The sequence below is a fragment of the Sorghum bicolor genome, chromosome 3, assembly GCF_000003195.3.
Source record: "Sorghum bicolor cultivar BTx623 chromosome 3, Sorghum_bicolor_NCBIv3, whole genome shotgun sequence".
NCBI lineage: Eukaryota > Viridiplantae > Streptophyta > Magnoliopsida > Poales > Poaceae > Sorghum > Sorghum bicolor.
The window spans coordinates 6,784,583-6,796,052 of NC_012872.2; the positions used below are offsets into that span (position 1 = coordinate 6,784,583).

General features: G+C 46.9%; 2 protein-coding genes across 2 annotated transcripts; one reads left to right on the forward strand and one right to left on the reverse strand.

The window, feature by feature from the left end:
* On the forward strand, positions 2,877 to 6,762 carry LOC8060831 (L-Ala-D/L-amino acid epimerase). Its single transcript, XM_002455184.2, has 7 exons — positions 2,877 to 3,495; positions 4,308 to 4,418; positions 4,500 to 4,716; positions 4,870 to 5,203; positions 5,371 to 5,432; positions 6,029 to 6,102; positions 6,368 to 6,762. The coding sequence occupies exons 1-7, from the start codon at positions 2,980 to 2,982 to the stop codon at positions 6,371 to 6,373; spliced, it is 1,320 nt and encodes a 439-aa protein (XP_002455229.1). The 5' UTR covers positions 2,877 to 2,979; the 3' UTR covers positions 6,374 to 6,762.
* On the reverse strand, positions 7,631 to 10,513 carry LOC110434009. Its single transcript, XM_021457458.1, has 3 exons — positions 10,231 to 10,513; positions 9,144 to 10,117; positions 7,631 to 9,054 (listed from the first exon to the last, which is right to left on the reverse strand). The coding sequence occupies exons 1-3, from the start codon at positions 10,337 to 10,339 to the stop codon at positions 8,794 to 8,796; spliced, it is 1,344 nt and encodes a 447-aa protein (XP_021313133.1). The 5' UTR covers positions 10,340 to 10,513; the 3' UTR covers positions 7,631 to 8,793.

Here is an 11,470-nt window from a genome sequence, read left to right on the forward strand (position 1 = left end):
TCATCAGGATATGATGCCAAGTTCTTATAGCCGCCGCGGCGTAACAAGGCTCCGGGTTGGGTGATCCACACGGCGTCCGGTGCCGGGGAAAGCAAAGCATAGCTTTGGCTCGTGGATTTTCCTTTCGGTGATGATATACTTTGTCGTGCGAGTGGCTTTTGGAACTGGGATCCGATCCAATTCTTGTGATCCTGGATTCGGCACAGCCTGAAGCTAATTATTCAGTCTTTCGTTTCATGCATGGACGGGGACATGCCTTACTTCCGCTGAATTCTGAACGATGGCTCCTCTTTTCAGCAATTCAGTTATAGGACAATAATGACAGCGCTCCTTTCGTTGACACGTAATTAAGTACGTTTTGCAGCTGCTGATCTAGCAAGCAAGGCAAAGCTAGATCTTTCAGACTTTGAACTATATATTATTCGAAGGTTGTTTACAATATGACCAACTTGATTCTTTTCTCAAAAGGAAAAAAGATTCCTCGAAATATAGCTTGTACGTACTACATGCATGTGAACTTGTGAAGAAGATTCCGATACGCCACGGAGTAATTAAACGTCTTAAACACTACAGGAAAGGGAGTGGCAGAACTCAGAAGTAGGAACGGTTGTGGTTGTCCTCAAATCAGATTGCTTGGATGGTATCGCCGGTAAGTTGGAAGAGATTCAGTGTATGTGTATGTCAGAAAAGATTTCTGGTTAGATTCACAGTGCCAGCAAGAACGGCACGTATTATTATCCGAGCGCACGCCATGCTTCGGAAGTCTGATCCCCTCTTCGGATCCATATATAGTGGAGCTAAAATGTTCCAAACAAGGGAAAGACCAAGTTCAGTTTTTGAGATCTGTAGGTCGCAGGCAACAATGTTCTATTATATCATGCAAACACAACCACACAATTCACTAATTCTCCTAGTGAGGTGGACTTTTTCTAGTGTTGTAGCATTCAAAATTTAATATAAACTTTTCCTACTAAATATCTCCTAGTGAAATTCTCTAGTGCTTTGGCTAGTGGCAATGTTTTATTTTTACTTAAAAACACTAGAAAAATTCTACTATTTTATTAGTGAAAGTCCGCAACGGCGGCAATTTTATGTGTTTCGTCCGATCGATGTAGAAGTCAACACACGCCATGAAAGAGATGAGGTCGAGGATGGCCAAGTTCGGAGGCTGTGATCAGGCTAATGTAAGGTGCCATTAGATACTTTAGTGCCGTGCCTTTGGCGTGTTAATTTTGTTTTTTTTAACCACCATTGACGGGGACACAATGCTTTGCCAGATTAGAAAGCTAAGGAAACGACAAGGCGAGATCGGCATAGTGATAGCTAAGTGCTGATCACATGGATGATGAAGACTGGTGGCGGGCTAACCACTTCAAATATCCGCATCTCTGGCTCCTCATCTTCACATGCCCAATTAGCAGTTGGTATGGTAGTACCGTGCACTGTACTAGTTTAGTAGCTTATTGCCTAGACAAAAGGCTGTGCAACTGCAGCCTAATTCGATTCAGATCCTAGGTCTGGATTGCATTCGATCAGCTCAAAAGATCTAGGAGTGCGAGAGAAGCAGTTGCTGCAGCCGCGAGAACCTGTATATAGGTTTAATTTTTACGGATTACCAATATAAACCCATAATTTTTACGCGGGTTCGCAGGTTAGCCCATCTACATCCCTAACCGCAGATCTTGTAATCTTAATCATGCACGGTTAGTTGCCCCATCGGTAAATTATATTCTCCACGGCCGTTCAAGGCTTCTAAGTTCTAAAATAATAACGGCCCGTGCGTGGTTGCAAGGGTCAGATTACAGCATGCATAGTGCCGGCCCTAGTGACGAACAATGCATTCTGTCCGGCATCAAAAGTGATCAACAGCTCAGTAGCTCGTTTTTAATGAGAATCACCTCTGTTCAGTCGATAGAGACTTCCATATCATTCAAAAGAGTGCTTGCTGGCCCTTTTTTTTCCCCTCACTAGCAAACAGCAGAGCAGTGAGTGAGGGGCCGTCAGGGAAAAGCAACGGAGACGGACGTTCACAGCCCCGGGGTCGTGGGGCCCGCCTGTCATGGACGCGTTCTGATGGGTCCAACTCAGCGATGGACTGACGGAGTGTAAAGAAGGAGAGTCCCGAGCCTATTCGCTGAACTAAAAAGTTATAAAAATACTATTTATTAATTTATTATAAAAATATTATTAGTTGATAGAAAAAATACGACCAAACGAACAGGCTTGCTGAACGCTGATGTGTCGTCCCGCTCCGCGACGAACCACCATGGGCAACAAGCCAAGAAGCAACAACCTCCACGGCCAAGGGGATGATCTGCTCTGCGCCGAGGTTCCACTGCCACCCGATCGGTGCCAACGTATCAGCGTCGTGGAATCTGTGGAATCCACGCCACGGCGACGTCGAGGCCCCACATGTCGGTCGGTCTCTCCATGCGACGACTGTGTCGTCCTCCTCGACGGCATCGCCCACACTACAGTACCAGCCGGCAAGTGCAGTGCAGGAAGGAGAGCTATGCGCCCATGCGTGTTGTCTTGTCCCACTGACAACTTGGGCCTCACGTTCCCGTCAAGCGCCGGCGCCGCACCAACCGCTGCTGTACTAGGGCCTTGTTTAGTTCACTCTAAAATCCAAAAAGTTTTCAAAATTTTTCGTCACATCAAATCTTGCGGTTTATACATGAAGCATTAAATATAGATAAAAATAAAAAATAATTACACAGTTTGTCTGTAAATCACGAGAGGAATTTTTTGATTTTAGTTAGTTTATAATTGTATAATATTTATCAAATAAAAACGAAAATACTACAGTAGCGAAATTTGAAATTTTTTCAGAACTAAACAAGGCCTAGGACCCTAGGTACCCCTATAAACACGAGCGCTACTCCACTCGGGTGTCTGGTCTCCCCGTCGCTCGTCTTCCTTCGCCGCTTCCCCGCGAATCTCGCCGCCCGGCTTCCGGTCTCCGCTTCCCCAGTGGTCATGGACCCGTCTCTCTCCTCGTCGCCTCTCCGCCTCTCCGCAACCCCCGCCGGCCCGGGCGCGACCCTTACCACCCCGAAGCCCACCCTCGTGGCGGCCGCCGGCCCCGGCCGCCAGCCCACCACCACCACCACCTGCCTCCGCGCCATCTCGCCGTCCCCGTCCCCGCCCACCCCCGTGGAGTCGTTCGGCTTCGACGCGCTCAAGGAGACCTTCTCCGTGGACGTGGCGGCCGCCGACGCGCGCCCGCTCGACGTCCCGCTCGCCGCGCCCTTCACCATCGCGTCCTCCCGCCTCGTCGCGGTGAGCAACGTCGCCGTGCGCGTCGAGCTCCGCAGCGGCGCCGTCGGGTGGGGGGAGGCGCCCGTGCTGCCTTCCGTCACCGCCGAGGACCAGCCCGCGGCGCTCGACGCCGCCGGACGGGCGTGCGCCGCGCTCGAGGACGCCTCCGCGGCGCCACTCGGCGCGCTGCTCCAGGACGTCGCCAGTGTGCTCCCCGGACACGCCTTCGCCTCGGTGAGGAATCCGCAGCTTCTCTCGTCCGACTCAACTCACCGAGTAAAATTTGCCTTCCGTTCCCGCGGTGGATTCACAAGTGGGTGTTTGATCATTGATCGTAGGGAAGATAGGAACGTGATTCGAGTTGAGAAGTCTCGGTTGTTTGGAAATCTGAATTTGTCGAACGTACTGTACCCGGTGTTATGGTTCATTGCAGTTTTTTAATGTCTAGAAATGATGTAGATGGCTTTTGGCCAGATGTGAACGTGATTCGAGTTGACAAGTGTTTTTTAGTGTCTAGAAATGATCGTAGGGAAGATGTGAACGTGGTTCGAATCGAAGTTTAGGTTGTTTGCAAATCTGAAATTGTCGAACCTGGTGTATCCGATATTGATGGCTCAGTTTAATGTCATCTATATGGCTTTCGGGTGCTGAACTACTGAAGTCATTTGCTGGACAACTACCTATTTATACTTACTGAAGTCATTTGCTGGACAACCACCTATTTATACTCTTCTAGTCCATAGCCCTTAGTCTTCCAATAGGCCTTTTGAAGACTCACTGGTCACTGCCCATGCTTCTTCAGAACCAATACAGAGTTCGGCGACAAGCCTACAAGCTACAACGGCCGATACAGTCATACAGATTCCTTTAACAAATACTAGCACATATGGAGGTGTTCCAGTTTTTTTTTTCTTGGAAATTGATGCGATGCAGACATAAGGAACTGACATAGTTTCTCATATGATTCTGATTTTCTTGATCTCTTGTTTGGACTTATAAATGATTTGTTCTATGGTTGTATTTGATTGTACCTTTTTCCATTTAAGGCCAGAGCAGGAGTGGAGATGGCGCTGATTGACGCGGTTGCTAATAGCATTCGCATACCGCTATGGAGATTATTCGGAGGAGCATCAGATAGTGTGACAACTGACATCACAGTACGGTTACCTCATTGCACCAATTCCTGAAAGCTTTTGAATACCATAACCAAAATTTTATCCTGATATTTCCCAATTCAGATTCCAATTGTGACCCCAAATGAAGCTGCTCAGTTGGCTGCAAAATATCGTGGACAAGGGTTTCAAACTCTGAAGCTCAAGGTTGGGAAGAACTTGAATTCAGATATAGAAGTTCTGAAAGCTATTCGACTTGTCCATCCAGATTGCTCATTTATTTTGGATGCAAATGAGGGATACACAGCAAATCAAGCAATTGAAGTTCTTGATAGACTAAATGGTCCGTACTCCTGCAAATTGTAAATTGCTAGAGTTCTCATTTTAAAGTTGTTTCAATACGTTGAACCTGTTTGCTATTTGTCATCTGAACTGTACGACCTTCTTCCCACGCTTGAACTATGTTAATATGTTTTTATTCTTTCATTGGTTCCAGAAATGGGAGTGACCCCTGTGCTCTTTGAGCAACCAGTTCACAGGGATGATTGGGACGGTCTCCGAGATGTTAGCTCTGTGGCCATGGAGAAATACAAAGTTGCTGTTGCTGCTGATGAAAGCTGTCGGAGTTTACTTGATGCTCAGAAAATAATACAAGGGAATCTTGCCCATGTTATTAACATCAAGCTGGCAAAGTTGGGGATTCTTGGAGCCCTAGAAATAATTGATGCTGCAAGAAAAGCCAATATTTCTCTGATGATCGGTGGCATGGTCGAGACTAGGATTGCTATGGGCTTTGCTGGTCATTTAGCTGCTGGGCTTGGATGCTTTAGGTCTGTTTGCTGTGAAAATTATCAAATTATCTTTTTTATCAACAAGATACATTGTTATAAGGATGCTGAATCCTGAAACCACAAACTGATCACAGATGTTACCATGTTCCATACCTTATACTTGTCAAATCAGCTGCTAAAGTTGTTTCTTAAACTTATGGTTGCAGTTTCGTTGACCTGGACACACCTCTTTTACTCTCTGAAGATCCTGTGTATGGTGGCTATGAAGGTAATTTTACACAAAATGTTTGTTGTGTTCCTTCGCTTACTATTGCTATAGATGCCTGCCCCCCCCCCCCCCCCCCCCCAACACACACACACAATTAATGGTATAAAGAAGTTGTAGATCCAATGCTGCTTTAAGGTCAAAATAGATTCGGTAATGCTTTCGTTTCTGCATGTTTTGTTGTCGATGTGTTCTTCCCTGACTCGACTTGCTCCCCCCCCCCCCCCCCCCCCCAAATGAATAAACTAAACCCCACATAGTTGAATAATAAACTCAAACACCTCAGAATCTAGATTTGACACAACAACACTTTAAACACTGCTTGTCAACTTATGTAGCAACCTGCATACAGGGAATGGGCACTAGACACAGACAGTGCCTATATTTCTATTAATAATAAAGCAGGTGAAAATACAAGTGGGTCTGATTCAATTTGCTGAACCCTACCTTTCATTATCTCAGTTTCTCATGAGGACACTACTTGATGTTGTGAAAATTTCATGGCTACGATGCTTAACACTAGGATGTTTTCAGCTGCAATATTGCTCTATTCTTATGTTTAGAAAATCTCCTTATGACTTACACAATTCTCTCATCAGCTTTTGGACCTCTGTACAAGTTTACAAACGCCCGTGGCCATGGCGGTTTCCTTCACTTGGATAATGATGCCTCGGTATGTCACAATTCACCCCTGTTAGCATCTGACTTCCTGTAGAACCATTGTATTCCTCCCCTCATTACCATAATAAGTTAATTTTACTGAACCGAAAAGGTAGCCAATGGCATACAGTAGATTCATATTTGTTTATAGTGCACCTACAATTGCTTACTGCACAGCTGTAAATAGTCTCATTTCTCAATTTATGTAGTGGTTTCTTCCCTATTGGAATAAAACGTTCTAGGACTCATAAACCTATATGCTATTTCCTTTTTTGCAGAAATGAAGATGGTTAACAATTTTTTCTGTCCTTCTGGAGCTTCATCGAAGCATTGCAGTGCATAGGTATAGCCTGCTGTTGCAAGTCCAGTACACCAGTCAGGCCTGGAACCCTGGAGTATTTGGTCAGCCTGTAGATAGATATTCAGAAGGCTGTCCCCCGCTGATTCTGTTGTTCTATCCAGAGTAACTTCTGTGCAATAAAATACATCTGGTTGTAAATGTCAATGCATGCAGCCGTCGCAAGCTTTCTTCTATAGCTGTTCAGTATAAATAAGGCTTTCCTTGATTAGCTGTTCAGTATGTAATCAAGTACTTTGCATTGTGATTGCATAGTTTATTTGTTCAGTAACTTTTCTTGGGTAAATACCAATGTTGGCCCTCACAATTACGTACTCCCTCCATTTCAATTTGGTAAAGTTTATTGGGGACATGCGTTATTTGAGTGTTTCCTTAAATTGTCTTAAAATTCATAGAACATATTATACTAGGTGAATTCCCCGCGCGTTGCTGTCGGATTTTCTGAAAAATAAATCATTATATACATAGCACTACTATATGGTATTCAGTATATTATGTCTGCATACGTATATATGAATTTGGCTTGCATGTATTTTATTGTATTCGATCTAGTAAAAAACTGCTAAGCTAATAGAAGATAAACTAATATTTGGTTATATTATAGAGCAATTGGTGATGAAACAAATAGTGTATGTATATAACTTGTATGTTAATAAATTAAAGATTTAAAGTATTTCACATGATATAGATGACATGGTTATTTTTTGTAATTAATATTGAATGGCATGAACTTAGTGGGGAATAATATGGACACCTTGCATGAAGAGATAGAACATTTAGTGGGTCACTTAGTGGGGAATGATGTGGACATCTTGCATGAAAAGAGAATTTATCTAGTGGGATTTAGCTTTATAAGAGTATATGATTACAGGACAAGGAGAGTACATGGCTAGTATGCTATTAACTCTTTTGCAATTGAGTCTGCAACCACCTCACCCATTTTTACTCCTACTGTTGTTATCCTTTGTTTTATTTTAATCTTAAAACTTTTCTTATATGGAAACAGTTGTATATTTTTTAAAATATTATTTAAACCTGAAGACATGTTTTCCTAGAGCCTTGGACATGTATTCGAGTTGTGCGTAATGAAAGTTCCTCAGTTCATGTTTCTATGCATAATTAATTGAATGTTTCTATTTTTAATAAAACCATTAACAAAATAGCTGCCACTTTACACATATAGTACATGATCGTAGAATATAGTCCGTTTTTCTATTAAGAATAGAGAATTACACGATAAAATTACAAGAGAGTCCTCCTAATACATGTTACAAACCACCAAGCTAATAGTAAATGACTTGAAATACAATTTAGGAACAAGAAAAAATATAAGAACACAAGTAGCGACCGTCCTCAATACACACTTACAAACTGAACCTGCAAGAATGGGATACAAAAATGTAATGATTTCCTACAAATTAGCCGATACTTTGGTGGCTAAGTATCCACCCAAGAACTAGTAGCAACGGCGACAAAGCATCTGCTAGTGAAGACCACGCTGGCAAAAACATCCGCAAGAAGAGGGCCAGCATGCTCTCGACATCATGTACCAGAGAGGGGACCAAAAGAGTCAATGGCGGCAAAGCATCCACCAAAGATTCCACTGATGGTGAAGCAAAGACGCCCACAATGGCAAAGCATTCGCAAAGGGGAATGACCATGACATACTCAGTAGCAAAGCATCTGTTAGAGAGGAGGCCAACGACAACGGCGGCAAAAGTATCCGCTAGAGCAATCAATGACGGCCAAGCATCCGCCATGGGAGAAGTGATAGCGGCAAAGCATCCGCTATGGAAGTAGTCAAACAACGACGACAAGGTCAAGTGCTGCACCACCAATCTTTGTGAAAACATAGGCACAACGAGAAACCCCACCACGCAGCACCTCAATTCAGGATTTTAAACTTGGGTAGGTAAAAGGCTAAAAGCGCTAGAACCCTCTAAAATGAACTGCATCATACCATCCATTAGTGATGACGATATGGTATTGAACATTCTTGCAAGTTGTGACTGTCCGGTTACTGTGGATGAGCTCATCACTACTGAAAGCAACGAACATATGGCAACACGTATTCAGTTCGTCACCTCGGCTGCTCGTCACCCGTCATGCTCATGCCTGTGTCGGTTCAGGAGATGAGCTCAAGTCTCGAACTCGACCGGTGCATTGCACATAGACGCGAAGTCAAACAAGCGGAACCCGCCAGAGAACCCGCAGCACTTCTCGAACAGGATCGAGATGGTGGTATTAACAATAACCAATAGCCACTTTGCCTTAACGTTAACGACATTGATTCATCAGGAATTCGATCAGAATGCTGCTACTGGGCAGGTGCACGCTCATCAGTTTTCATTCGTGCAGATTCACGTTGCCATGCAGAGCCTGCAGCTTGGCGTCGAGCACCTCGGAGCAGATCTTGCCCATGGTGCCGTAGAAGGCGGCGAGGTCCGAGAGCTGGTTCACCGTCATCTCCGCCATGAGCGCCCGCGCCGCCGCCTCCCGCACGCCGCTCACCTTGAGGCTGTTGAGGTACCCCGACGCGTTCCGCACCGTGGCGCCCATCTGCTTCAGCCGCTTCTCCTGCTGCACGCTCAGCGACGCCGTGTTCGACTGCACGTCCGTCCGTCCGTCCACACAACAGGTGTCAGCAGCAACGCAAGCGAATTTGACGAGTGGCTACACCGAGATTCATTAATTACCTCGAGGAACTCGGCGCCGGCTTCGAGGTCGCGCTGCTCCGCCGGGTTGGTGCGGCCGCCGGAGAGGTACATGTCCTTGGCGAGCGAGAAGCTCCGGGAGATGACCTTGCGCCGCCTCTCCATCTCCTTGCTCAGCTTCGGCGACGGCGCGGGGACGCCACGGGGAACCGCCGACGTCTTCTCCTGGTAGGCGACGACGGCGCGGACGAACTCCTGGTAGGCCCTGGCGCAGCCGGGGTAGTCGAACTCGTCGCCGGAGCCGGAGCCGTGGCCTGGCTTGCGCATGCGCTCCGGGTGGAACTGGAGGCCCATGATGAACCTGCCGTCGCCGGGGCTGTACGTGTCCGGGTCGTAGAACGCCTCGACGAGCCCGTCCGGCGCGACCGCCATGGGCGCGAACCGCTGCGCCAGGCGCCGCACGCCCTGGTGGTGGTAGCTGTTCACCATCAGCCGCGCGCCCTCGTCGGCGAGATCGCCCGCGAACCACTCGTGCAGCGGCGTTCCCGGCAGCACGCGCACCGGGTGCCGGTGCCCGTCGTAGTCGCCGTAGTTGATGTGCTGGACGACGGCCTCGGCGCCGGGCCCGACCGCCAGCTCGTGCTCCACGTCTTGGTACAGCGAGCCGCCGCAGGCGACGTTGAGCACCTGCGAGCCCCGGCAGATGCCCAGGTAGGGGATGTTGCGCTCCAGGCAGCGGCGCGCGAGGCGGAGCTCGATCGAGTCCTTCTCGTGGTCGATGGCCGCGTCGCTCGGGTGCAGGCGCCGCACGGCCTCCAGCTGCTCCGGCGAGAGCGCGGCGTCGGCGTCGGCGTCGGCGGAGGAGTCGTAGAGGGACGGGTCGATGTCCTCGCCCTCGCAGAGGAGCACGCCGTGGATGGGCTCGAACGAGTCCAGCAGCGCGTGCACCCCCGCCACGCGCGGCACGATCACCGGCACCGCGCCGTAGCCCACGATGAGGTCCAGGTGGTACTCACCTGATGAGGAAAGACAAACAGCGCGCCGCATGCGCCATGCAAGAGCGTCGTCAGTTACATATATACGGATCGGAACCTCTCCGCGATGGAAATTAATCGATCGGAAAACTCACCGACGAAGTCGACGAACTTGTTCTTGCGGACAGTGCGGCGGGAGACGATGAGGACGCGGGGGAGGACGCGGGAGAGGTCGGCGGGGGAGGAAGACACGGACATGGACATGGCCGGCGCCTCTGAGAGCAATCGGCCGGGATCGTTTCTTGTGGTTAGCTGCTAGCCTATAGCGAGATTAATGAGCTGTGGGCTGCACTACTCCCGATCCCTTGTTTGTATTCAGAGAGGAGATTTGTGTAGAGAGAGAGTTTTGTGTTCTTGGGATTTGGTGAGAGGGGGAGGAAGAAGGTTGGGGGATATTTATAGAAGGCGATGGAGAGTGTTTAGGTGGCCGAGATCAGCCTTATCACGAAATCGACTCCGAGCCGAACGTTTCCTAATTCATGGCGACGTGCGTAATCCAACTCGGCAGGCAACCCCGTCTGGGCGCCGCGTTACACAGGGGGTCTCTGGTCAGCTCTGCCCAAGGTCAAAGGGGGCAACTGCAATATTGCTACCTCCCCTCAAAATATATGCCTACTCCGGCCTACAAAACCATGGATACACGCTGGATGCCAATCCGGCAGAACCGCAGAAGCATAGATGGAACTGGATATACGCTTCGTTCATCTATATATACATAGTATTCAATTACACTACTTCCTTTTGTCAAAAATATATTACTACGTATGCTTCGATTCCATTCTCTTTATAACATGCAGTTTGATATGCTGCTGTTACTTAGGATAAGGAAGGATTATCTCCCCCTCGCTGAACAATGGATAGCAAATCTAGCATAGCTTTTCTATTTGCAGTTTTAACACTGCTTTTCTTAGTAACCTTTTTGTTTCTTGAGCACCCGGTGTTTGGGCTCACTGGTTACTGTTTTGCTCTTTTCTTTATCTCTTGTACGTTTCATAAACGCTTCTTTTAATAAATGTTGTAGGGGTCAAAGCCCCTCCAGTTTAGTTCAAAAAAAATATGATCTCTAAATTATATTCTGGTCATTTATTTATTCTATATTGTAGTGTTTATGTTTATATAAATAAAATTACAATTCTTACTGTATCGAGTTTCAATTAATAATTAAAAAGATATCAGCTATTATTGGTTAAAGATTTTAAAGTTTAGATTTTGATTGGAGGAAATACTGCCTTGTTTCATGATGTCTGCTTATGCAACAGTGCAAAAAAGTTTTTTTTTTGTGACTACAGTGCAAAAAAGTTAAGGCTGCGGTTATTGGAATTTTTCTCATGACAT

Coding starts and splice junctions, on each gene's coding strand:
- LOC8060831 (XM_002455184.2), top strand. CDS start 2,980: ATGGACCCGTCTCTCTCCTCGTCGCCTCTCCGCCTCTCCGCAACCCCC. Junction 4,419..4,499: donor GTGTGACAACTGACATCACA/GTACGGTTACCT, acceptor TTCCCAATTCAG/ATTCCAATTGTGACCCCAAA. Junction 5,433..6,028: donor TGTGTATGGTGGCTATGAAG/GTAATTTTACAC, acceptor TTCTCTCATCAG/CTTTTGGACCTCTGTACAAG.
- LOC110434009 (XM_021457458.1), bottom strand. CDS start 10,339: ATGTCCATGTCCGTGTCTTCCTCCCCCGCCGACCTCTCCCGCGTCCTC. Junction 10,118..10,230: donor CAAGTTCGTCGACTTCGTCG/GTGAGTTTTCCG, acceptor TTTCCTCATCAG/GTGAGTACCACCTGGACCTC. Junction 9,055..9,143: donor CCGGCGCCGAGTTCCTCGAG/GTAATTAATGAA, acceptor ACGGACGTGCAG/TCGAACACGGCGTCGCTGAG.